The sequence below is a fragment of the Mobula hypostoma genome, chromosome 6 (assembly GCF_963921235.1).
Source record: "Mobula hypostoma chromosome 6, sMobHyp1.1, whole genome shotgun sequence".
Lineage (NCBI taxonomy): Eukaryota > Metazoa > Chordata > Chondrichthyes > Myliobatiformes > Myliobatidae > Mobula > Mobula hypostoma.
The window spans coordinates 24,959,819-24,984,526 of record NC_086102.1 but is presented as its reverse complement, the minus strand read 5'-3'; the positions used below and the strand labels follow the sequence as shown (position 1 = coordinate 24,984,526).

The 24,708-nt window shown below is 41.3% G+C and overlaps 1 protein-coding gene across 1 annotated transcript in view; it reads left to right on the top strand.

The window, feature by feature from the left end:
* The window catches only part of LOC134347877 (C2 domain-containing protein 2), a 94,520-nt gene that overhangs the window by 52,126 nt on the left and 17,686 nt on the right, over nucleotides 1-24,708 (top strand). Inside the window, exons 10-11 of the mRNA XM_063050437.1 lie at nucleotides 2,031-2,202; nucleotides 4,097-4,210. Coding sequence (XP_062906507.1) covers nucleotides 2,031-2,202; nucleotides 4,097-4,210 — 286 coding nt within the window. The remainder of the gene's footprint in view (nucleotides 1-2,030; nucleotides 2,203-4,096; nucleotides 4,211-24,708) is intronic.

Below are 24,708 nucleotides of genomic sequence, written 5' to 3'. Positions count from 1 at the left end.
ATACCAAACTTCCTCAACCGTCTGAGGTGAAAGAGGTGCTGTTGTGCCTTTTTCACCAGACAGCTGGTGTGTACAGACCATGTGAGGTCCTCGGTGATGTGGATGCCGAGGAACTTGAAGCTGTTTACCCTCTCAACCCCAGATCCATTGATGTCAATAGGGGTTAGCCTATCTCCATTCCTCCTGTAGTCCACAACTAGCTCCTTTGTTTTTGCACCATTGAGGGAGATGTTGTTTTCTTGAATCAGGGGGTAAAACACATAACACACAATAACTTACGAAGGCAAGGATAAAATCTACGGATGAATCACACTTAAATAACAAACTAAAGCGCATTAATATTAAAAATTGTAAGGTACGGATCAGATTAACCAGTGGCACTTCAAAGATGATGTGGCCTGTTGGCCTACGATGGACTAACGATATTTTAACCTAAGGTCGATCTAACCCTTCCGTCCTGCATAGCTCTCCATGTATTTGGGAACTGCTGGAAATTAACTTTAAACAGAGCAAGAATTTAGATGGATACTCTACACTCGGAAACCAATTTATTAGTACCTCCTGTACCTAATTAAGTGGCCACTAAGTGTATGCTCATGGTCTTCTGCTGCTGTAGCCCATCCACTTCATATTTGATGTGTTGTGCATACAGAGATGCACTTCTGCACTCTACTGCTGTAACGCATGCTTATTTTGTTACTGTCGTCTTCCTGTTTATTGAATCAGTCTGGCCATTCTCTGACCTCTCCCATTAATAAGATATTTTCACCCACAGGACTACCACTCACTGGATGCTCTTTTTTGTTTTTCACACCATTCTGTGTAAATTCTAGAGACTGAGAATCCCAGGAGATCAGCAGTTCAGAGATACTCAAACCTCTCCGTCTGGCACCAACCATCATTCCACAGTCAAGGTCACTACAGTCTCATTTCTTTCCATTCTGATGTTTTGTCTGAACATCAGCTAAACCTCTTAACCATGTCTGCACGCTTTCATGCCTTGAGTTGCTGCCACATGATTGGCTGCTTAGATACAGTGGATTGTGGTTAATTGGGGCAGACTCTTATTTGGGACGACTCTTATTTGGGACAACTCTTAAAGAACAAAGACAAATTGAGAAAATAGCCAGGATTCTCTTCGTTTACTTGGGACACTATGCCGCTTAGTCAAGATCGAAGGCTGTTGCTGAACGATTTCTAACTAGCATCAGTTATGTGGCATTTAAACACTACACACTGCTTAGAGCAAACGGTTTTTAAATAGCATCGCCTGCTTGTGTGTGTGTTCAAAAAGCAGTGATTTTTGTCATTGATAGTTGGTGAGTAATAAGCAGTAAGACAATTCGGAACTATTTTGCTCACTGCAGTTTCAAGCATTGATGTTTGAAAATTCCAGAAACAGCAAGGAGTGCAAGTGAAATACTTTCACTACTTCAATAAGTTAGGAACTACGAAGAATTTTGAAGTATCGACAATCATCTTGGATGTTACAATGAAAATGAAGATTTGGAGGATGCAGTTGTTGAAAGCATTGTTTGAAGGCAGTCCATTATGTGTCTAGGTGTGTCCTCTGATTTTGTTCATTTTACAGTCAATCAGAAGAACATGACAGCGTACACTGGATTAATTCCTCTATCAATAACTATTAGGAACTAATACACAATTGCACAGTACTGTAGTTGTTTTGGTAGTGTACTACTTTGTTCTGTATTTCATTTAAATACTGAAATTGTTACTTGGGTGGTTGTCTTGTTCATATATTTGTAACAATTTGATGAAACTTCAGCTAATTAGGACAGCCACTCAATTGGTCCAAAATGTACTGGTCCCCGTGTGTCCCAGTTTACCAGAATCCACTGCATTTGCATCAATGAGCAGGTATCCACTTAATAAAGTGGCCACTGAGTGTATACTCAGTGTCGAGTCCCCGTATCTCAGTCTCACACTATCTGCTTTGGTGACATTTGGTGGATGCTGGTTTATAATGGAAAAGTCCAAGAATATGAACCATGAGCCTGATCTCATTACAGTTCTGTTATATGGAACCTAATGAAATGAAATCTCGACAATCTCCCACTCTGCTTCCGGCAAAGAAAGTAGAGAAGGATCGAACAGTCATGCCTTGTGGCACTGTTGTTACCACGGTAACCGCTGTTAAGACCAAGCCTCGAACAGATGGGAAGCCTGGTGTGTCGCCTTCAGGTAATGAAAGGGTTAATATTGGTGATTACTCTTTCTTTAAAAATACACACATGTCCAGCTTCCAAAACTCAAGTGTACTGGGACTAAAATTAATTGGTTAGGCACATATTCCGTCAAGAGTCGAATATGGAGTGATGTGATGGAATAAGAAAGGAAGAAATCAGCAGGTCAGGCGGCACCTGTGGAGGGAAATGGACAGTTGTAGTTTTCCTCTGTGGTTCTCCATCTGGGCTGAAAGAGCAGAAGGGATAAAGACTGTATTTAATGCTGTGCAAAAGTCTTAGGCACGTATATATAGCTAGGGCGCCCAAGAATTTTGCACAGTACCGTATTTGTCATTGTGGCACAGGGAGCGAGTTTGTAAATCTGGTGGGAGCAAAGGATGTTTGGAACAGCAAGGGTGGAGCGCTGTGGCAGAGAAAGAGTGCCAGGAGCGGCGGGGGGCGCAGGTGGTTAGTCTGGGTGCAGACACACCCAATCCTGAAATTCTGGATGCAGGTTTGATTTCAATATGTAAAAGAAATTTGTACAAGTACATGGATGGGAAGGGGATGCAGGGCTATAGTTCAAGTACAGGTCAGTAGGATTAGGCGGAATAACCGTTCAGCACAGACTAGATGAGTCAAAGGGCCTGTTTCTGTACTGTAGTGCTCTACGATTCTATAACTCTATAAATGGATGTTCAGTCACAGTTACACACTGTTAGGAGGAATCCTGCAAAGTAATTGGTGGTTTGAGTTTGGGTACATTGTGAGCACAGAATGTACTGCATGGAATTGGCAGAAGTGCAAGTGAGTTGCCGATTCTTCCGGATCATCTATTTAAATCCCTGGTTGGTGGGAAGGGGAAAGGTAAAAAGGCAGGTGATACCTCGCCCCGGTTGCAAGAGGAGTGATAACAGTGGAGACGGGAAAATGAACCCAAGGTCACAGGGACAACTATCATTTTCGAATACCAGGACATAAGGGAAAGGAAGCTGTTTGGTTGTGGCATCACGCTGAAGACAGTAGAAGATACTCATTGAATGTGGTGGGCGAGGGAGTGGGGGAGCTTGTAGACCATAAGACAGAGGAGCAGAATTACTCCATTTGGCCTGGTCCCCCACTCCCATCATGGCCAATTTATTATCACTCTCAACCCCATTTTCCTACCTTCTCCCTTTAACACCCTTGCTAATTGAGAACCTATTAACCTCCACTCTGAATGTACTCATGACTTGTCCACCACGGGTATCCGTGGCAATGAATTCCACAGATTCACCACTCTCTGGCTAAGTAAGTTCTTCCTCATCTCTGTAAGAGACATCTTTCTATTCTGAGGCTGTGCCCTCTGTCCCTAGACTCACTGACTTTCGGAAACATACCCTTTATGTCCACTCTGTCTCTGATATGAAATTCCTTCCCCTTCCCCACATTCTTTAGAATTGCTGGAAGTGGACAGAGGTAGAGAGTACTGTGATTTGCAGTGGAAACCACAGTTACTGAAACAGGATTCCAAGCATGATATTAAGCTCTTCTGCCTTTGCCTCAGTGCCTATTTGATAAGTATTCACCCAGGCTGTGGACACTTTCTTCTGACTTCAGAGTTCTTGCCTCTTCTGATTTCCTATACAGTTTAAATCAGTTTGATGCTAACACTGACAGGCAATGACCACTCAATTCTTCCACTGCCTTTACTTAACCTACTCCCTTGTAAACTTTCTGCACTTCACTCAAAGGGCCGACCCTAACATTGTCATCAAACCTGCTGTCAAGCAGAAGAATTGTTTGGGTAACTAGTCCCTTCTGTGCAATTACATTCTGACATTGTAAATAGGGCCATTTTCAGTAGAATTTCAATGCCAGAGGCAGCTTCCTAATAATGACTGACTTTGAACTTTTCTCTTTAATAACAGACACCCCTGTAAAGTCCTCTACAGATGTGAAAGATGCAGAGGAGGAATCCTTGGTGCAAGAGAACTCCGAGCAGGGTGCACCTGTTAGCAAACTCCTGTCATCATCTGATACAGGTACAAACTGTCTATTGTTCGTGTTTTACAATACCATCCATGTTTGATCTCATTGCTTATAAATAATTTTATTAGGTGGGATTGTATCTGAGGGTATGAATACTGTTTGGTTATTTTATGTATGATATTGGTACCAAGCACCCTTGGGTCCAGTACAGTTAAGGCATCCGTTAGTCTTGCGAGACCATGGATCTGCACCTGGAAAGTCTTCACTCTCCAGGGCGCAGGCCTGGGGCAAGGTTGTATGGAAGATCGGCAGTTGCCCATGCTGCAAGTCTCCCCTCTCCACGACACCAATGTTGTCCAAGGGAAGGGCAAGGGCCGATACAGCTTGGCACCAGTGTCGTCACAGAGCACTGTGTGGTTAAGTGCCTTGCTCAAGGACACAACACACTGCTTCGGCTGGGGCTCGAACTCATGACCTTCAGGTTGCTAGTCGAATGCCTTAACCACTTGGCCACATGCCCCCAGTACAGTAGAAATAGAAAAAAATAACTGCTTCCCTGCACTCTGTATTAACCTTGTACTAGGCAAGCCTGGGGCACTGTAATTTAACCAAATATGGTTACCAAATTGGAGAGCAATAAGAAGCAAGCTTGTCTGATTAAATTACCTTGTTTTGTGCAAGATAGACACTTTGTATTATCTGACTGCGACTTTCAGAATCGCTATAAATGATACACAAGCACTGCTTTTGTAAAGATTCAAAAGCCCTTTAACTTAGAGCTCTTTGTACAGAATCGTTGTAGACTACAACCCCGCAGATTTTGCAAAAAAAAAGCACCCAAAAGCACCTGGGGAAAGCAGTAAGAATGGCAATGGTGTAAAGGATATGAATCATAGTTCCAGAAAAGCTTAAGCCTAGAAGGCGTAATCATCATTATGAGCCGTGTCATGCGACGTGGCCAGTCGTGGTCCCATGGCCATGATCGGTCATGGCAAATTCTTCTGCAGAAGTGGTTCACCATTGCCGCCTTCTGGACAGTGTCTTTACAAGACAGGTGACCTTAGCCATCATCAATACTCTTCGGAGATCATCTGCCTTGTGTCAGTGGTCACATAACCAGGACTTGTGATATGCACCAGCTGCTCATACGACCATCCACCATCTGCTCCTGTGGCTTCACGAGACCCTGATTGTGTTCGGGGAGTGGGAGGTGCTAAGCGGATGCTACATTTGCCAAGTCGGGTATTGAACAATGGTGATAGACAAAATTGGGTTCAAATTCAAACTGTAATCATGAGGGAAAACATGTACCTTAATCCTCTCCTTCAGGCAATGAACCTTCCAAATGTTTACTGTTTTCAGAAAGGAAAAAGAATCCAATTCTAAATGTTCTCAGCACACTGTTGTGACATGTTATCATCGTTCCACTTGATCCTGTTGTTTTCTTTGTGATTTCATAAACTGCTGATATAATACTTTTGACCACTTTCATTCTGGCAAGAGAAGTAAAACCTGTTACTGTTGTCACTGCTTGGTTGGCCTGTAGCTTCCACAGGCCTGGTTGACCATAAATGGTCATTGTTTTACAACATTGAATCACAGTGGATTTAATTTGGCTTTTTGTGGACGTTAATCAATAGAAAAATACTCTTTCATGTCAAAGTAAAAACAGATCTCTACAAAGTGATCTAAATTAATTACAAATATAAAACACAAAATAATTGATTGCACAAGTATTCACCCCCTTCAAGTCAGTATTTAGTAGATGCACCTTTGGCAGCAATTGCCGCCTTGAGTCTATGTGAATAGGTCTGTATCAGCTTTCACATCTAGACACTGCAATCATTCCCCATTCTTCTTCACCAAACTGTTCTAGCTCTGTCAGATTGCATGGGGATTCTGAGTGAAATTGCCCTTTTCAAGTCCAGCCACAAATTCTCAGTTGGATTGAGGTCTGGACTCTGACATGGCCACTCCAGGACATTAACTTTGGTTTTAAGACATTGCCTGTGTAGCTTTGCCTTAATGATTGGGGTCGTTGTCTTGCTGGGAAACAAATCTTCTCCCAAGTCACAGTTCTCTTGCAGACCTCATCAGGTTTTCCTCCAGGATTTCCCTGTATTTTTCTGCATTCATTTTACCTTCTACCTTCACAAGCCTTCCAGGGCCTGCTGCAGTGAAGCATCCCCACAGCATGATGCAGCCACCACCATGCTTCATGGTTTTTGATGATGTGTGGTGTTCGGCTTATGCCATAGCATTTAGTCTGATGGCCAACAAACTCAATTTTGGTTTTATCAGACCATAGAACCTTCTTCCACTCCTCCAGAGTTGTCATAAGACTCTCAGTGGCCTCACTCACAACATAGATAGATAGATATGCTTTATTGATCCCGAGGGAAATTGGGTTTCATTACAGCCGCACCAACCAAGAATAGAGCGTAAATATAGCAATACAAAAACCACAAACAATCAAACAACAAAATGCAAACAAGTCCCCTTCTTGCAGTTTTTGAGGACAGCCTGCTGTATGTAGATTTCCAGCTGTGCCATATTCTTTCCAGACAAGGGCCAGCTGACAGAGCGTAGTGGTGGATACACGTTCTTCTGGAGCGGTTGCAGCAGCGCTGAACGACGAGAAGCAGGCGTGGGATTTGCCATCAATTCTAACCTGGCCCGCAAACTAACCAAGCACCCAGAGAGCAACAACGACCGCCTGATGACACTTCAGCTCCCACTTGCAAACAAGAAGAGTGCTACGCTGATTAGTGCCTATGCTCCCACCATGACCAACCCAGATGACATTAAAGACAAGTTCTATGAAGAACTCGACACCCTCATCTCAGCAATCCCACAGTCAGAGAAGCTCATCGTTCTCAGGGACTTCAATGCCAGAGTAGGGACAGACTACCAAACCTGGGAAGGGATCATTGGGAGACACGGCACTGGCAAGTGTAACAACAACGGCCTTCTGCTCCTCAAGACATGTGCCACACACGACGTTGTCATCACCAACACCCTGTCCCGCCTACCCACCTGTAAGAAGACGTCATGGATGCACCCACGCTCGAAGCACTGGCATCTGATTGACTACATCATCACCAGGAAGAGGGACAGGATGGATGTCAGAGTGACGAGAGCCATGTGTGGTGCCGACTGCTGGACCGACCACCGCCTCATTGTGTCCAAGTTCAGGCTTGGCATTCTGCCCATGAGAAGACCCCAAGGGCAGAAGACTGCAAAGAGGCTGAATGTCTCCAAGCTGAAAAGCAGCAGGGTTGCAGAAGAATTCGTCGATGACCTTGAAGGCAGACTGCCTGACACACCACAGGATGACGGGACCAGCGTTGAGGAACAGTGGACGGCCTTCAGAGACACTGTCTATACTACCGCCCTCGAACATCTCGGACCAGCAACCCGAAGAAACCAAAACTGGTTCGATGAGAATGATGAAGAAATACGGGCACTACTAACGGAGAAACATTAACATTACAGAGCGCATCAGAACTACCCCACGTCGCTAGCCAAGAAAGATGCCTTTACCAACGCAAGAAGAAAGGTGCAGAAAAACTTCGAGATGCAGGACAGCTGGTTCAGCAAGAAGGCCGATGAAATCCAGGGCTATGCAGACAGCCACGACATAAAGCGCTTCTACGATGCGCTTAAGGCTGTATACGGACCCCAGTCCTCCGGCTCCTCACCTCTCCTCAACGCAGATGAGACGCAGCTGCTGACAGAGAAGAAGCAGATTCTGGATCGGTGGGCTGAGCACTTTAACAAAGTCCTTAACCGCCCTGCCGACATCAACGACGAGGCCATTGCCCACCTGCCCCAGGTAGAGATCAACAAGAACCTCGACACCCTCCCCACGGTAGATGAAGTCAGGAAGGCAGTGAAGCAACTCTCCTGTGGCAAAGCGCCAGGACCCGATGCAATCCCTGCTGAGGTATACAAAGCAGGAGGCCCTGTCATGATGTAAAAACTGACTGTACTCTTCCAGTCCATGTGGAAAAAGGGACAGGTCCCGCAACAGCTGAAAGATGCCAGCATAGTCCACATCTACAAGAGGAAAGGCAACCGCCAGTCTTGCGACAACCACCGAGGCATCTCCCTCTTGTCCATTGCGGGGAAGATTCTGGCCCGCGTCCTGCTCAGCCGCCTTCTCCAACATCTTGAGCAAGGTCTGCTCCCAGAAAGCCAGTGCGGCTTCCGTGCTGAACGTGGGACCGCGGACATGATTTTTGCTGCGCGACAACTCCAGGAAAAAGGCCATGAGCAACACAGCGACCTCTTCGTGACTTTGTCGATCTAACCAAGGCTTTTGATACGGTCAGCAGAGAAGGCTTGTGGAAGATCATGAAGTTTGGCTGCCCCAGCAAGTTCATCACAATCGTCCGGCAGTTCCACGACAGTATGATGGTGAAAGTTCTGGATGACGGCGACGAGTTGGAGGCCTTCCCAGTGACAAATGGCGTCAAACAAGGCTGCGTTCTTGCCTCGACTCTGTTCAGTATGGTATTCTCTGCCATGCTGACAGATGCCTTCCGTAACTACAAAGAAGGAATCCACGTCAGGTACAGGACTGACGGCAGGTTGTTCAACCTTAGGCGCCTGCAGGCAGTTACAAAGGTGCGAGAGACTGTCATCAGAGACTTCGTGTTTGCAGAGATGCAGCGTGAAATGGACTGCTTCTCACAAGCCTGCGACAACTTCGGTCTCACTATCAGCACCAAAAAGACCAAAGTTATGTACCAGCCTGCCCCAGGAAAGCCATACCAGGAGTCGCGCATCACAGTGAAGGGCCAGAACCTCCAGGCAGTCGACAACTTCACCTACCTGGGCAGCATACTCTCTTGCGCAGTGAATATAGACGCTGAGGTCAACAACAGGACTGCCAAAGCCAGCGCCGCCTTTGGGAGACTCCGTGAGAACGTCTGGGAGCGGAGAGGACTCAGCCTTACCACCAAGCTGAAGGTCTACTGTGCAGTGGTCCTTACCACCCTCCTTTACGCCAGCGAGACCTGGACTGTCTACAGCAGACACGCCAAACAGCACAACCACTTTCACCTGAGCTGTCTCCGCAGACTCCTCCACATCAGGTGGCAGGACAAAGTCCCCGACACGGAAATCCTGGAACGAGCTGGGCTCTGCAGCATCTACACCCTCCTGCTGAAAACCCAAGCCAGGTGGGCTGGACATGTGGTCAGAATGCCAGACAGCCGATTGCCTAAGCAGCTGCTGTACGGAGAACTGTGTCAGGGCAAGCGCTCAGTCGGGGGGCAGAAGAAACGTTACAAAGACTGCCTCAAAGCGTCCCTCAAAGGCCTGGGTGTGGACATCAACATGTGGGAGATGCTTGCCCTCGACCGTCCAGCTTGGCACAGCAAGATCACCACAGGAGCCCGTGCAGCTGAAGTCAGGCGCATCATCGAGGCGCAACGAAAGCGTGCTGTGCGCAAGGCCCGAGCAGCATCCACTGCCACGACAGCTCCCACCCACTTGTGTCCCACATGTGGGCGAGCCTTCAGGGCCCGGATTGGCCTCATCAGTCACCTCCGGATCCACAGCCACCAATCTCCCATTTGACTTTGAAGCCATGGTCATCTTCGACTACGAAGGACGAACAACATTCTTTCCAGTTCTTAATGATTGACTTAACTGTATTCCAAGAGATATTCAGAGACTTGAAAATTTTTATGTATCCATCCCCTGACGTGGTTTTTAAATAGCCTTTTCATGGAGTTGCTTGGAGTGTTCTTTTGTCTTCAAGGTGTAGTTTTAGTCAGGATACTGACGCACTAGCAGTTGGACAGGTGTATTTTTACTACAATCAATTGAAACAGCTAGACTGCACACAGGAAATCTCCATTTAACTAATTATGTGACTTCTAAAACTAATTGCCTGAGTGATGATTTGGTGTGTCATATTAAAGGGGGTGAATACTTGTGCAAGCAATTATTTTGTGTTTAATATTTGTAATTAATTTAGATCACCTTGTAGAGATCTGTTTTCACATTGACTTATAAGAGTCCTTTTCTGTTGATCAATATGAAGTCAAAAAAGCCAAATTAGATCCACTGTGATTCAATGTTGTAAAACAATAAAACATGAAAGCTTCCGGGGAGGGGGGAGGGTGAATACATTTTATAGGCGCTGTAAGTATTACAAGTAGAGAGCAAAAAATAGTGAGGGAGAATTTATGGGTTGTTTCATTGTCCATCCAAAATCTGATGGATGAGGGGAAAAGGCTGTTCCAATGACCATAAGATATAGGAGCAGAATTAGACCATGGAGTCTGCTCCGCCATTCAACATTGGCTGAATCTTTTTTCCCCTCCTCAGCCCCACTCCCTGGTCTTCTCTCTGTAACCATTGATGCTGTGTCCAATCAAGAACCTATCAATCTCCGCTTTAAATACACCTAATGACCTGGCCTGCACTGGTGCCTGTGGCAACAAGTTCCACAAATTCACCACCCACTGTCTAAAGAAATTTCTCCACATCACTGTTTTAAGTGGACACCTGTTCATACCTAGGCTGTGCCCTCTTGTCTTAGACTCCCCCACCATGGGAAACATCCCTTCTGCGTCTACTCTGTCAAGGCCCTTCAGCATTCAAAAGGTTTCAGTGAGATCCCCCGACATCTTCTAAATTCCAGCGAGTACAGACTCGGAGCCATCAAGCGTTCCTTGTATAATAACCCTTTCATTCCTGGAATCATCCTTGTGAACCTCCTCTGAACCTTCCCTAATGCCAGCACATCTTTTCTTAAATGAGGAGCCCAAAACTGTTCACAATACTCAAGGTGAGGCCTCACCAGTGCCTCATAAATCCTCAGCATCCAATCCCTGCTCCTGTATTTTAGACCACTTGAAATGAAAGCTAACATTGCATTTGCCTTCCTCACCACTGACTACCTGCAAGTTAACCTTTAGGGTGTTCTGCACAAGGACTCCCATGTCCCTTTGCATCTCAGATTTTTGGTTTTCTCTCCGCTTAGAAAATAATCTGCATACTTATTTCTACTACCAAAGTGCATGACCACACATTTTCCAACATTGTATTTCGTTTGTCACTTTCTTGCCCATTCTCCTAATTTACTTAAGGCCTTCTGTAGCCTGCCTGTTTCCTCAACATTACCTGCCCCTTCGCCAGCTTCGTATCATCTGCAAACTTGGCAACAAAGTCATCCATTCCATCTAAATCATTTATATACAGCACCATCCCCTGCGGAACACCATTAGTCATTGGCAGCCAACCAGAAAATAATCCTTTTATTCCCACTCTCTGCCTCCTACCAATCAGCCAATGCTCTAACTGTGCCAATAACTTTCCTATAGTACCATGGGCTCTTAACTTGGTAAGCAGCCTGTTATGAAGCACCTTGTCAAATGCCTACTGAGAGTCCAAATAAACAACATCCACTGCATCCTCTTTATCTAGCCTACTTGTAATCACCTGAAAGAACTCCATCAAGTTCAACAAGCAGGATTTTTCCTTAAGGAAACCATGGTGACTTTGTCCTGGCTAGTCCTGTGTTACCAAAAAGTCCACAACCTCTTCCTTAACAATTGATTCCAACATCTTCCGAATCACATGAGGTCAGGCTAACTGATCTATAATTTCCTTTCTGCTGCTTTTCTCCTTTCTTAGGGTGGAGTGACATTTGCAATTTTCCAGTCCTCTGGCATAATGCTAGAGTCCAGTGATTTTAGAAAGATCATTACTAATGCTTTCACAATCTCTATCGCTACCTCTTTCAGAACCCTAGGGTGCAGTTCATCTGGTCCAGGTGACTTACGTACCCTTAGGTCCTTCAGCGTTTTGAGCACCACCTTCTTTGTAATAGTAACTACACTCACTTCTCGTCCGTCACACCCTTCAACATCTGGCACACTGCTAGTGTCTTCTACAGTGAAGACTGATGCAAAATACCCATTTAGTTCATCTACCATCTCCTGTCCCCCATTATTATTTCTCCAGCCTCATTTTCTGTCGCTCCTATATCCACTCTAATTTCTCTTTTTTTTAAACATACTTGTAAAAGCTTTTACTATCCACTTCAATATTGTTTACTAGCTTGCTTTCATATTTCATTTTTCCCTCCTAATGGATTCTATTACTTTCTCTGTAGATTTTTAAAAGCTTCCCAATCCTCTACCTTCCCACTTATTTTTGCTTTGTTGCATGTCCTTTCTTTAGCTTTTATATTAGTTTTGACTTCTCTTGTCAGCCACAGCTGTACTACTCTGCCAATTGAGTATTCCTTTGTTTTTGGAATACATCTATTCTGTACCTTCCTCATCTTTCCCAGAAACTCACACCATTGCTGCTCTGCTGACATCCCTGCCAGCATCACCTTCCATTTTACTTTGGCCAACTCCAAAGTAAAAGGGAGAGCAGTGGATCATGGGAGTAAGGGAAGATGGAGGGTCTCTTCTTGATGGTGACAATGAGAAGAAGGCATGTCTGAGTGGCTGGGGGTCCTTAATGTTGGATGTTGCCTTTTTGAAGCATCATGTTTTGAAGATGTCATCAATGCTGTGGAAGATACTTATACTTTATTGTCTCCAAACAATTGATACTAGAACGTACAATCATCACAGCGATATTTGATTCTGCACTTCCCACTCCCTGGATTACAAATGTTAAATATTAAAAATATTGAAGTAGTAAAAATTAGTAAATATTAAAAATTTAAATTATAAATCATAAATGGAAAAATGGAAAGTAAGGTAGTGGAAAAAAAAACCGAGAGGCAGGTCTGGATATTTGGAGGGTACGGCCCAGATCCGGGTCAGGATCCGTTTAGCAGTCTTATCACAGTTGGAAAGAAGCTGTTCCCAAATCTGGCCATACGAGTGTTCAAGCTCCTGAGCCTTCTCCTGGAGGGAAGAGGGATGAAAAGTGCGTTGGCTGGGTGGGTCATGTCCTTGATTATCCTGGCAGCACTGCTCCAACAGCATGTGGTGTAAAGTGCGGTGATAGTGCCTATGTTGGAGCTGGCAGAGTTTGCAACCTTTTGCAGCATTGTCTGACATAATGCAGTGTACCTTCCATACCAGGCAGTGATGCAACCAGTTAGAATGCTCTCCACAGTACTCCTGTAGAGATTTGCTAGAGTCTGATGACATACCAAATCTCCTTAAACTCCTAATGAACTGCAGCTGTTGACATTCCTTCTCTGTAATTGGATCAATATGTTGGTCCCAGGACAGATCTTCAGAGATGATGTTGACACGCAGGAACTTTTTCTGTCCATAATACCCTATGGCCTTATTAGTCACATACTTACAGATACTGATTGCAACATTTCAACATTAAACCCAACAATCTTCCTCAAGCACAATTTAGTCAAATGACAAGCCGCCGCCTTCTTTGTCTCTCTATCTCCCTTCCTCCCCCCCCCCCGCCAGCTTTAAGGTGCATTACCACCACCTACTAGATGGCAATGTGGATCATTTGATAAACAGGAGGAATGAAAACAATTGTATTCCCTAAATTCTATATAATAAACCAGTGTCTTTCAGATACTTCATGATATAGGTCTGTATTTCTCTTGAAATCCCACTTAAAATGTATTCTATACCCACAGCAGTTTGTTTGTTTATCTTAAGCGCTCCTGTCATCTTCAGTCTTTCCCTTTGGTACTTCTTACATTTAATCAATACATGTTCAACTGTTTCTGGTTGATTACAGTATTCACACAACCCAGTTGGATGTTTCCCTATTTTATGTAATGTGTAATTAAGACTTGTGTGTCCAATTCTTAAACGACTGATTATCACTTCTATCTTTCTATGTCCACCTGATATTCCTTTGTATCTGACTTGCCTCTGTATTTTGTACAGTTGTCTCCCTGTTTCACTCTCGTCCCAGTGTTTCTGCCGTGTCTCCTCAATACGTGTTTTTATAATGCTTTTGACTTCTGCTTTGCTGAGAGGGATCTGGACCTCTACTATAGACAACTTAAGTGATTGTTTAGCTATAATGTCCACTTTTTCATTACCCTCCACACCACAATGAACAGGAACCCAAAGAAAGCTACCCCATTTTTGGTCAGTGTATATAACTTGCATAGAATCTCCAATAAAATATCCTGTCTACTTTCTGATTTTCTTGATTTGATAGAGGTTAATGCAGACAAACTGAACAGATTACAGCCTTTTTGACATTATTTTCTTCTATCCAAGATAATGCACTCAATATTGCCATTAATTCTGTTGCGTACACTGATAAATGGTTTGATCTTCTTTTCTTAATGCTAGTTTTGCAATGAGGAATGTAGACTGCAATACCTGTGTGGCCAGAGCTAGAGTCTTTTGACCCATCCGTAAATATTGCAAGTTTGTTTCTAAAATGCAGGTCTATATATTCTTGTACTATCAGTTTGATTTCACAGTCAGACTTCTTTCCCAAAAGTTGTTGCGGATTTATATCCACTTTATTTATTGTAAAGAGCCATGGAGGAACATCAGATATTGGAACTGTAGGGCTATACTCCATTTCGTGTAGACCATATATTTGTGCCGCTGCATCCCCGATCCATTCAAAGATATTATAATTTGAATTACTATGTTCCCAGCAGTCTTTTAATATAACTTTAGCTGGATGTGAGTAGTTATGGCCCATGATGTTAACCCAGTAATGTAGCATTAGCTTTAATCTTCTAAGTCTTAACGGCATTTCCCCCATTTTGACTTGGAGCTGGTATAGGTGATGTTCTGAATGCACCACTACATATCCTGAGGGCCTGAGCTTGCTCATCATCCAGCATTTTTAAATTACTTTCTGCAGCTGACATGAATGCTACACATCTATAATCCAATGTAGCCCTCATTAGAGCTTGATAAATATTTAGTAGTGATAACCTGTTTGCACCCCAATCCTGTCGAACAAGACACCTCAATAAGTTGCTTTTTTTAACATTTGATTGTAATTTTCTCGATTTGCTTTTTCCATGTAAGTTTCTCATCAAATAACAAACCAAGGAACCGAATTACCTTTACCTGCTCTAATTTTTGTTCATATAATTTCACGGAAACTGGTTTGTGATTTCTTGAGAAACATATCACTTGCGACTTACTTATAGACAATTTGAAACCCCATTTATTTGCCCACTCCTCCGCTTTATTTATTGCATCTGGCAATTTCCTTTGCGTATAAATTAAATTTCTTCCCCTACCCACAAAGCACCATCATCTGCATATACGGATTTCCCCACACTATGTTCAACTGGTGCAAATATGTCATTTATCATTATGGTAAATAGTAATGGACTGCAGACACTACCTTGTGGTATTCCGTTTTCAACCAAATATGTCCAGGAGTACTCTGCTTCCACCTTGACTTGAATTGTTCGATCAAAAAGAAAGTCGAGAACCCAGTTATATAATTTTCCTTCCACCCCTAATTCTTTCAAGTTAATTCACACTCCCTCTTTCCAAAGTATATTATATGCCTTTTCTATGTCGAAGAAAACCACCAGGACCATCTCTTTATTTGTTTGAGCCTTCCTGATTTCGGATTCCAAGCTAAGTATTGAATCTACTGTAAGTTCATCCTTTACGAAAATTACTTTGGTAGGGAGAAATAAGAATTCTTTATTCTAGAAAGTATGTAAGCCTGTCAGTTATTATTCGTTCCATAAGTTTACCTAGCTGTGAAGTTAATGCAATTGGTCTATAGTTTGTTGGGTCTGATGAATCTTTACCAGGTTTTAATATTGGAACAATAATAGAATGTTTCCATGCAGATGGTATTTTACCGATTTCCCATATGTTATTAAACAGTCTCTGTAGAACTAAAAGTGCACCTCTTGATGAGTGCTTCAGCATTATACCCCATACTTGATCCTTCCCAGGAGAAGCTGGCCACGCATTCATAATGGATTTCTCTTTCTGTTATGCTAATAGATGTATCCAGCACTTCTGATGTTGCTCTTTTGTCCGTAATTCTTGAATTTTGGTTAAGCCTCTCCTCTCCTTGCTGTCTAGCCTCAACCGTCAAATTCTCCGAGCTATGTATGTTAACAAAAGTTTTTGCCAATATTTCTGCTTTTTCTACATTGTTAATTGCCATTTTGTCCTTACTTTTTAGCACAGAAATCTCTTTACTACTTCTTATACCATTCATTTTCCTTATCATGTCCCATATTTCAGACAGTTGAGTTTCTCTTCCAATTTTGTACAATATTGTCTCCAGTATGCTCGCTTTGCTTCTCTTATTATTTTCCGAACTTCTGCTTGTGCTCTTTTATTGTAATAATGTTTCTATCGAATGTTGTCTTTTTAACACTTTAAATGCTTTATTTCTTACTTTTATACTTCTACAACATTCACAATTCCACCGTGGAACACTTTCTTTTTCCTATGATGAATTTATAATTGCTGTGACCAATTTATCATTCATTTCTTCTATATCCAATATATTTTCATCGAAAATCTTTACGCGTCTTACTTCACTTCTTTGAAATAGCTCCCAATCTGCCTTATTTAGTTTCCACCTTGACACTCTAGGTCCTTTATTTTGTTCTATTTTAATCTGAATTCTTGTGAGTATGGTATAGTGATCGCTTCCTACTGTAGTTTGTTTTTAATACATTCCAAGTACTGATTCCTGCTAATTCTCTACTTACAGATGTTAAGTCTATTGCGGATTCTGTGTTCTGGGATATGTTATATCTCGTACCTTCTCCATTATTTATACATACCAATTTTTCGTCATCTATAAATTCTTCTATCACTAATCTGTTTTCATCAGTATTTTTACATCTCCATAGTGTACTGTGTCCATTGAAATCCCCACACCATATTATTTTCCCTTTCATCCCACCACCCACTGTGTTTAATGTATCTTTGCTTAATCGTCTACATGGATTATAATAATATTTTATTACCTAACTTTCTCTGCCTATCCACATTTTGATTATTATTGATTCATATTTCTGCCCTATGTTGATTATATTATACTTCATCCCACTGGTTATAAATATTGCTACTCCTCCACCATTGCCATTACTTCTATCCTTCCTAACAGCTGTATATCCTTGTAAAATTGTGGTTTCAACCATCTTTCTTGTAGATAAAATCTGAGGTTTTCCCTTAAGTTCTGATACATATTTCTTAAATTCTTGACCATTTACGATAAGACTCCTTGCATTCCATTGTAAAATATGTACTGCCATTAAGATCTCACCTCCCCTGCCTGTGAGCTGTTTGATCCTCCATTCAGCATTCCTTTAACTACTTCCCACCTAAGCCCTGTAATACCAAGATTTTTTTCTGCAGACTTGACTACAAATTTAATTTTTTAGGTTCTCTTGTCTGTGCTGAACAGTTAATTGCATCTACCATAAACAGTACGAAATCCTTTCTACTCATTATTAGTGTATCCTTATTTATCATATTACACCCCTCAGTTCACAGGTTTATTATTCCCTGAATTTGTTGGCTTGATGGTCTTCTCCTTTTCAGTGACTCCTTTCACTGCCTCTGCGTAACTGATCTCTTGAGTTACACTACATATTGTATCTCAGCTGCCTTCCTGCTATTAATGCACCCTCGATAAGCTGCACTGTGTTCCTCGCCACAACTGCAGCATTTCAACCGAGCTCCCGCCTCACATTTCCGGTATTCGTGTTCTCCAGCGTATCTCCCACACCTTTGTTTCCCCTCTGCAGACCACCGTAATATGCCCGAATTTCTGACATTTGAAGCATCGTAAAGGCAGTGGTATATATATCCTGACCTCATAACACATATACCCTAAATAAACTTTAGTCAGCAATCTCTCTTCACAAAGTTAATCATAACTGATAAACTATCACACTTTTTTTTCATTTCTTGTAACTTTCAAATGTTTGGCCTCAATAATTTTTGCTCTTTTTATGTTCTGTTTAATCTCATTCATAGTAACTTTTGTTGGTATTCCTGAAATAATTCCTCTAGTCCACTTTGTTGTTGGGTATTGGACAATGTACTTTTTTGCTGCCTATTTTATTTAATCTTATCGCTTTGCCTTGCTGAGCACTATCCCGACAAATCATTAATAGCGATCCATTTTGTAATACCTTTGCTCTTTTGACCTCACCTATAAGTTTGTTGATTACCTTTGTCAAATGAATTGGGTTCGCTCAGTTTTATAATTGCTTTAATCTCATCTTCTTTCCATTGTTTTGCTATCCTATTTTGATCATCCCCTGATTCCTCAGAGTTTGACATCTCATACCTCTTCTTTTCTTACTCTTTCCACTCCATTCCTCTTTCCCGCTAACCTCCATCTCTTCTTCCTGCCATCCTCCGTCCATTCACAATATAGTTGTTTAGCCAACTGCTGTCTTTCCTGTCCTCCAAGTCCGCTGACCGACCCAGCAGTTCCTAGCGACAGCCATAAGTCATCGTCTCCTCCTCCTCCTCGTCCCCTCCTCCTCTTATTATTATTATTTCCAGCAGTTTAGACGCATCTAGGCGTATTACTGCCCTCTGCAGGATGTATAATTAATTATAGAACTTCAAGGAACTCAAATTCTCCAATATAACCTAGTCTGAATATAATATAGACTATAACCTATAAACTGAATAATAAACTCTTCAATCTGATGTTGGTTCTCTTGATGGCCAAACAAAGATTTAATAGAAAACCAAAATAAATTTAAGCCAGATAGCCTCTTGAACAACAGTGCTGGGATCGCAGCTGTTTACAATATACATTAATGATTTAGATGAAGGGATTAAAAGTAACATTAGCAAATTTGCAGATGACACAAAGCTGGGTGGCAGTGTGAAATGTGAGGAGGATGTTATGAGAATGCAGGGTGACTTGGACAGGCTGGGCGAGTGGGCGGATGCATGGCAGATGCAGTTTAATGTGGATAAATGTGAGGTTATCCACTTTGGTGGTAAGAACAGGAAGGCAGATTATATTATAAATGGAGTTGTTAGGAAAAGGGGAAGTACAACGAGATCTGGATGTTCTTGTACATCAGTCACTGAAAGCAAGCATGCAGGTACAGCAGGCAGGGAAGAAAGCTAATGGCATGCTGGCCTTCATAACAAGGGGAATTGAGTATAAGAGCAAAGAGGTCCTTCTGCAGCTGTACAGGGCCCTGGTGAGACCACACCTGGAGTATTGTGTGCAGTTTTGGAGTCCAAATTTGAGGAAGGACATTCTTGCTATTGAGGAAGTGCAGCGTAGGTTCACAAGGTTAATTCCCGGGATGGTGGGACTGTCATATGTTGAAAGATTGGAGTGATTGGGCTTGTATACTCTGGAATTTAGAAGGATGGGAGGGGATCTGATTGAAACATATAAGATTATTAAGGAATTGGACACGCTGGAGGCAGGAAGCATGTTCCTGCTGATGGGTGAGTCCAGAACCAGAGGCCACAGTTTAAGAATCAGGGGTAGGCCATTTAGAACAGAGTTGAGGGAAAACTTCTTCACCCAGAGAGTGGTGGATATGTGGAATGCTCTGCCCCAGAAGGCTGTGGAGGCCAAGTCTCTGGATGCTTTCAAGAAAGAGATGAATAGAGCTCTTAAAGATAGCAGAATCAAAGTTTATGGGGATAAGGCAGGAACTGGATACTGATTGTGGATGATTAGCCATGATCACAGTGAATGGCGGTGCTGGCTGGAAGGGCCAAATGGCCTACTCCTGCACCTATTGTCTATTGACTATAATCATAGCTAGATATATTAAGTACATAGTTTCCCGCCCTGCTCCCCAGTCGCATCCAGCAATACTTCTCATAAAATTTAAAACTTTCTCACACTTTCCAATTGTTTTATCTATATGAACCCTCCAAGTAAGTCTTTCATCAAACCAGACACCTAAAAACTTGAATACCTTGACTTTTTCTAGGGGAGAATCATATAGTCACAATTCACAATCAGGAATCTTTCTTCTAAAGTCAAAAATCATATATTTGGGCTTAGAAGCAGAAATCCTGAAACCCCATTTATTAGCCCAGTTTTCTTTCTTTTCTTTCTTTTTAAATCTTTTTATTGAGTAAGTATACAAAAAAGGTAAGCCATATAAACATTAATACAATGTTAAAGTATAATAAAATTCCAAAAGATAACAATACCAAAAAGAAAATACTACAAACAATGTAATTTAAGCATAAGAAACCAAGATAACATAATAGTATACTAGATTTTATATATATCAATGGAAAAAAAGAAAAAAAAACCCACCGTGCAACTAACTAAAAGCAAAGCAAAGCAATGGGCTAACTTGAAACCAAACAGAGTTAAACTTAAAATCACGTCCTCAATCCCGACCTCCATTAAAACAGTGAAAAAAAAAACAAGAAGGGTAAATATTACATTAAATGAAAATATCGAATAAAAGGTCCCCAAATCTGTTCAAATTTAAATGAAGAATCATAAAGGTTACTTCTAATTTTCTCCAGATTCAAACATAAAATCGTCTGAGAAAACCAAAAAAAAGGTAGTTGGAGCATTAAGCTCTTTCCAATGTTGTAAAATACATCTTTTCGCCATTAAAGTAAGAAATGCAATCATTCTACGGGCTGAAGGGGAAAGATTACTAGAAATTTTAGGTAGTCCAAAGATAGCAGTAATAGGGTGAGGAGAGATATCTATATTTAATACCTTAGAAATAATATTGAAAATATCTCTCCAAAAAGTTTCCAAAGTAGGGCAAGACCAAAACATATGAGTTAAAGAGGCTATCTGCCCCGAACATCTATCACAGAAAGGATTAATATGCGTGTAAAAACGCGCTAACTTATCTTTGGACATATGTGCTCTATGAACCACTTTAAATTGAATTAGGGAATGTTTAGCACAAATAGAGGAAGTATTAACTAATTGTAAAATCTGCCCCCAATCATCCACAGAAATGGTAAGCCCCAATTCCTGTTCCCAATCTACCCTAATCTTATCAAATGGAGCTTTCCTAAGTTTCATAATAATATTATAAATCATAGCCGATGCACCTTTCTGACATGGATTAAGGTTAATTATCGAATCTAAAATATATATAGGAGGAAGCATTGGAAAGGAAGAAAGTATAGTACTTAGGAAATTTCTAACTTGTAAATATCTAAAAAAATGTATTCTTGATAAGTTATATTTATTAGATAATTGTTCAAAAGACATAAGGGAACCATCTAAAAATAAATCCAAAAACCGTAAAATACCCTTAGTGTTCCAAGTTTGAAAAGCGCGATCCGTAAAAGAGGGAGGAAAAAATATGTTACCTAAAATAGGAATCGCTAACCCGAATTGATTAAGATCAAAAAATTTTCTGAATTGAAACCAAATACGCAAAGCATATTTAACGATCGGGTTAGAGACCTGCTTAAGGCGTTTCGAATCAAAAGGAAGAGATGAACCTAAAATAGAACCAAGTGTATAACCCTGAACAGATTGTAATTCCAATGCTACCCATTTAGGAATAGATAGTATGTCCCGGTCAAGTAATCAAAATTTCATATGTCGAATATTAATAGCCCAATAATAAAATCTAAAGTTAGGTAATGCTAAACCTCCATCCAGTTTTCAACTGACCTTAAAGCCTTTTGTACTTGCCTTAAAATATACTTGATGTTTCTTCCTCTGTTCCAGATTGCACCATCGTCTGCAAACAATGATTTGCCCAAATTCTGTCCCTACCTGATCAAAGATGTCATTTATCATGATATTAAAAAGAACTGGACTAATGACACTTCCTTGAAGGATACCATTACCTATTTTAACTGACTTGGAGCTTGTTCCACCTGTTCGTACTTGAATTGTCCTTTTCTTAAGGAAATCTGATCCATTTAAACATTATATCTCTAATTTCCGCATCATAGAATTTAATTAATAAGCCATCCTTCCATAGTGAGTCATATGCTCTTTCAATATCTAGAAACACACTTACCATTACTTCTCTATTTTGAAACACTTTTTTAATACCATGATCTAAAAGGGCAACAGATTCCATTGTTGTTCTTCCAGTTCTAACACCAGTTTGATAGGCAGCAAAATGTCCCTTATTTTCCAAAAAATAGACAAGTCTGTTGGTGACCATTCGTTCCATAATTTTACAAAGCACTGACGATAAAGCTATAGGCCAATACGAACTAGGACTAGACGCGTCCTTACCTGGCTTTAAAACTGGAACTACCACCGCATGCTTCCATTCTATTGGTAATTTCTCTTCTTCCACACTGAATTAAACAATGCTAGTATTTCTATTAATACAGAGTCATCTAAATGCTTAAGCAATTCATAACACAGTCCATCCCTACCAGGAGAAGTGTTTGAAACTGATTGGATAGCATCCTGCAATCCCTGAAGGGAGAAAAGCCAATTTATGGAGCTATTATCATCCAAACTCCTGTCCAATTTCCAACTTTCCTTTAGCATAATTTCCTTCCTCAAAGCACCTAACTCTCCAGAACTGTGTAACGCTTGGAACACCTCTACAAACATATCAGCCTTTTCCTTATTGCTTACAGCTTCAATATCTCCTTCCAGCAAAGGTGGGATAGATGGTTTCCTATATATCCCTGACATTCTGTGAATGACCGTCCATAGCTGCTTTATAGGTGTCTCAGGGCTCAGGGTTCCACAAAATCTTCTCCAACTATCCCTCTTTGCATTTTTAATTCCTCTCCTTGCTTCTGCTCTTTTCTTTTTATACTCCATAACATTATCTAACACTGGGTACTTTCTTAATTTCCTGTAAGCTCTATTTGTTTCTTACTGCTATATCACAATTTTTATTCCACCATGGAACTAATGCTCGAGCCTTAAGTACAGTCCGTAGTGGAATAGTCAACTGAGCAACTTTATGAATTATAGAACAGAGGGATTCATTCCAATTGTCTATGGAGCCCTCGCTAGTAATCTCTTCTATTATATCCACAGCTTTCTCCTGGTACTCATCCCAATTGGCCAAAGAAAAATTATACCTAGCAGACCTCTCCTCAACTTCTCCTATCAAATTTCTACCAAATATGGGATAGTGATCACTTCCTAGTGTGTATCTGTCCATAACATCCCATTCCTCAATGCTAGCTAAGTTTGAGGAAGTGATAGATAAGTCTAAGTGACTACAAGTATTCTTTACAATATTAAATCTTGTAGGCCTTCCGTCATTTAGCAGTACCATGTTGTATTTATCTAGAAACTCCTCTATTACCGCTCCAATACTATCTTTACTTTCACTACCCCATATAGGATTATGGGCATTGAAATCTCCAACCCAGATTACTGGGGATCTTACCTTATTCATAATTTCATCCAAATCTGATAACATCATATTACCTGGATTATAAAAGTTGATCATAGTTATTCGACCACAAGAGCTCCAAACCTCCACAGCCACAATTTCAAGGTTAGATTTAAAATCAAGTCTTCTAAACTGGAGTGCTGTTTTTATGAAAGTTGCACACCCTCCACCAGATTTACCTGTTCTTTCAGCTCTCAAACTATCATATCCAGGGATCACAAAATCTAAATGAGGCTTTAACCATGCCTCCTGTATACAGATCAAATCAGGCTTGTCTTTAAAAGTTCCAACAAATCTTTTTAATTCTTGACCATTTGCAGATAAACTTTTTGCATTCCATTGTAATATTAAAAACATCCAAATACTAGTTATTGGTCTCTTCATACACATAAAGCTCCTCCGTACTCTCTGATCCCGACAACTGGGAAGTATTCAGTGATTGATTGTTTGTCTGTCATATACTCATGTAATTTTTCTGGCGAAATCTGTTTTATATCAAGGACTCTCTCTGCAGCTCCAACAACTACTTTTATCATATCCGACCTCTTGGCTGTAGTTTTAGCCCCGACCAGTACATCAACAACAAACACCAAAAAATTCTTCAGTCATCAACAACATGCCTGAAGGAACCATAGTCTGAGAACGCGGAATGTGCTGGCTGCCCATCGTTCCAATCTTTTCTTTATCTCTCTATCAACTTTCTTTACTGCCTCAGCATATGATATTTTTTGTTGGATACTAACATCCTAAATCATGCTTTGCCTTACTAAGATACTCACATCCTCTGAACGCCGCTATATGGTCCCCTCCACAGTTACTGCATTTAGGCACCGCTGCCTTACCTGCTTTAATATCATGATCCTCCCCACATTTCATACATCTTCTTTTTCCTTGACATGAACCAGCAACGTGTCCAAATCTCTGGCAATTATAACAGTGCAAGGGAGGTCTAACTTGATAAGACATGCACCCAAGATAGACTCTATTTGGAAGAACATCACCGCAAAAACCAGAAGAACAGGAGAATCCCAATCACCGCCTTCTCTCGATTTTAATCATTTAATCACTCAACCACCTTTAATATTGTCCAGAATTTCCTTTTTAGTCATGCCAGACCAAATACCATACACTACCCCGTAACTCCCTTCCTTTCTTTTGGTTGTCACGTGATCGGCAACAATGAATATCAATCAAGTCAGGTTTTATAAAAACAATCAAACATTTATTAAACTCTGCTCAATATTAAAAAAAACACAAAAATCTTAATTGGAAGTAAACTGCTATGCGGCCATTTAACAAACC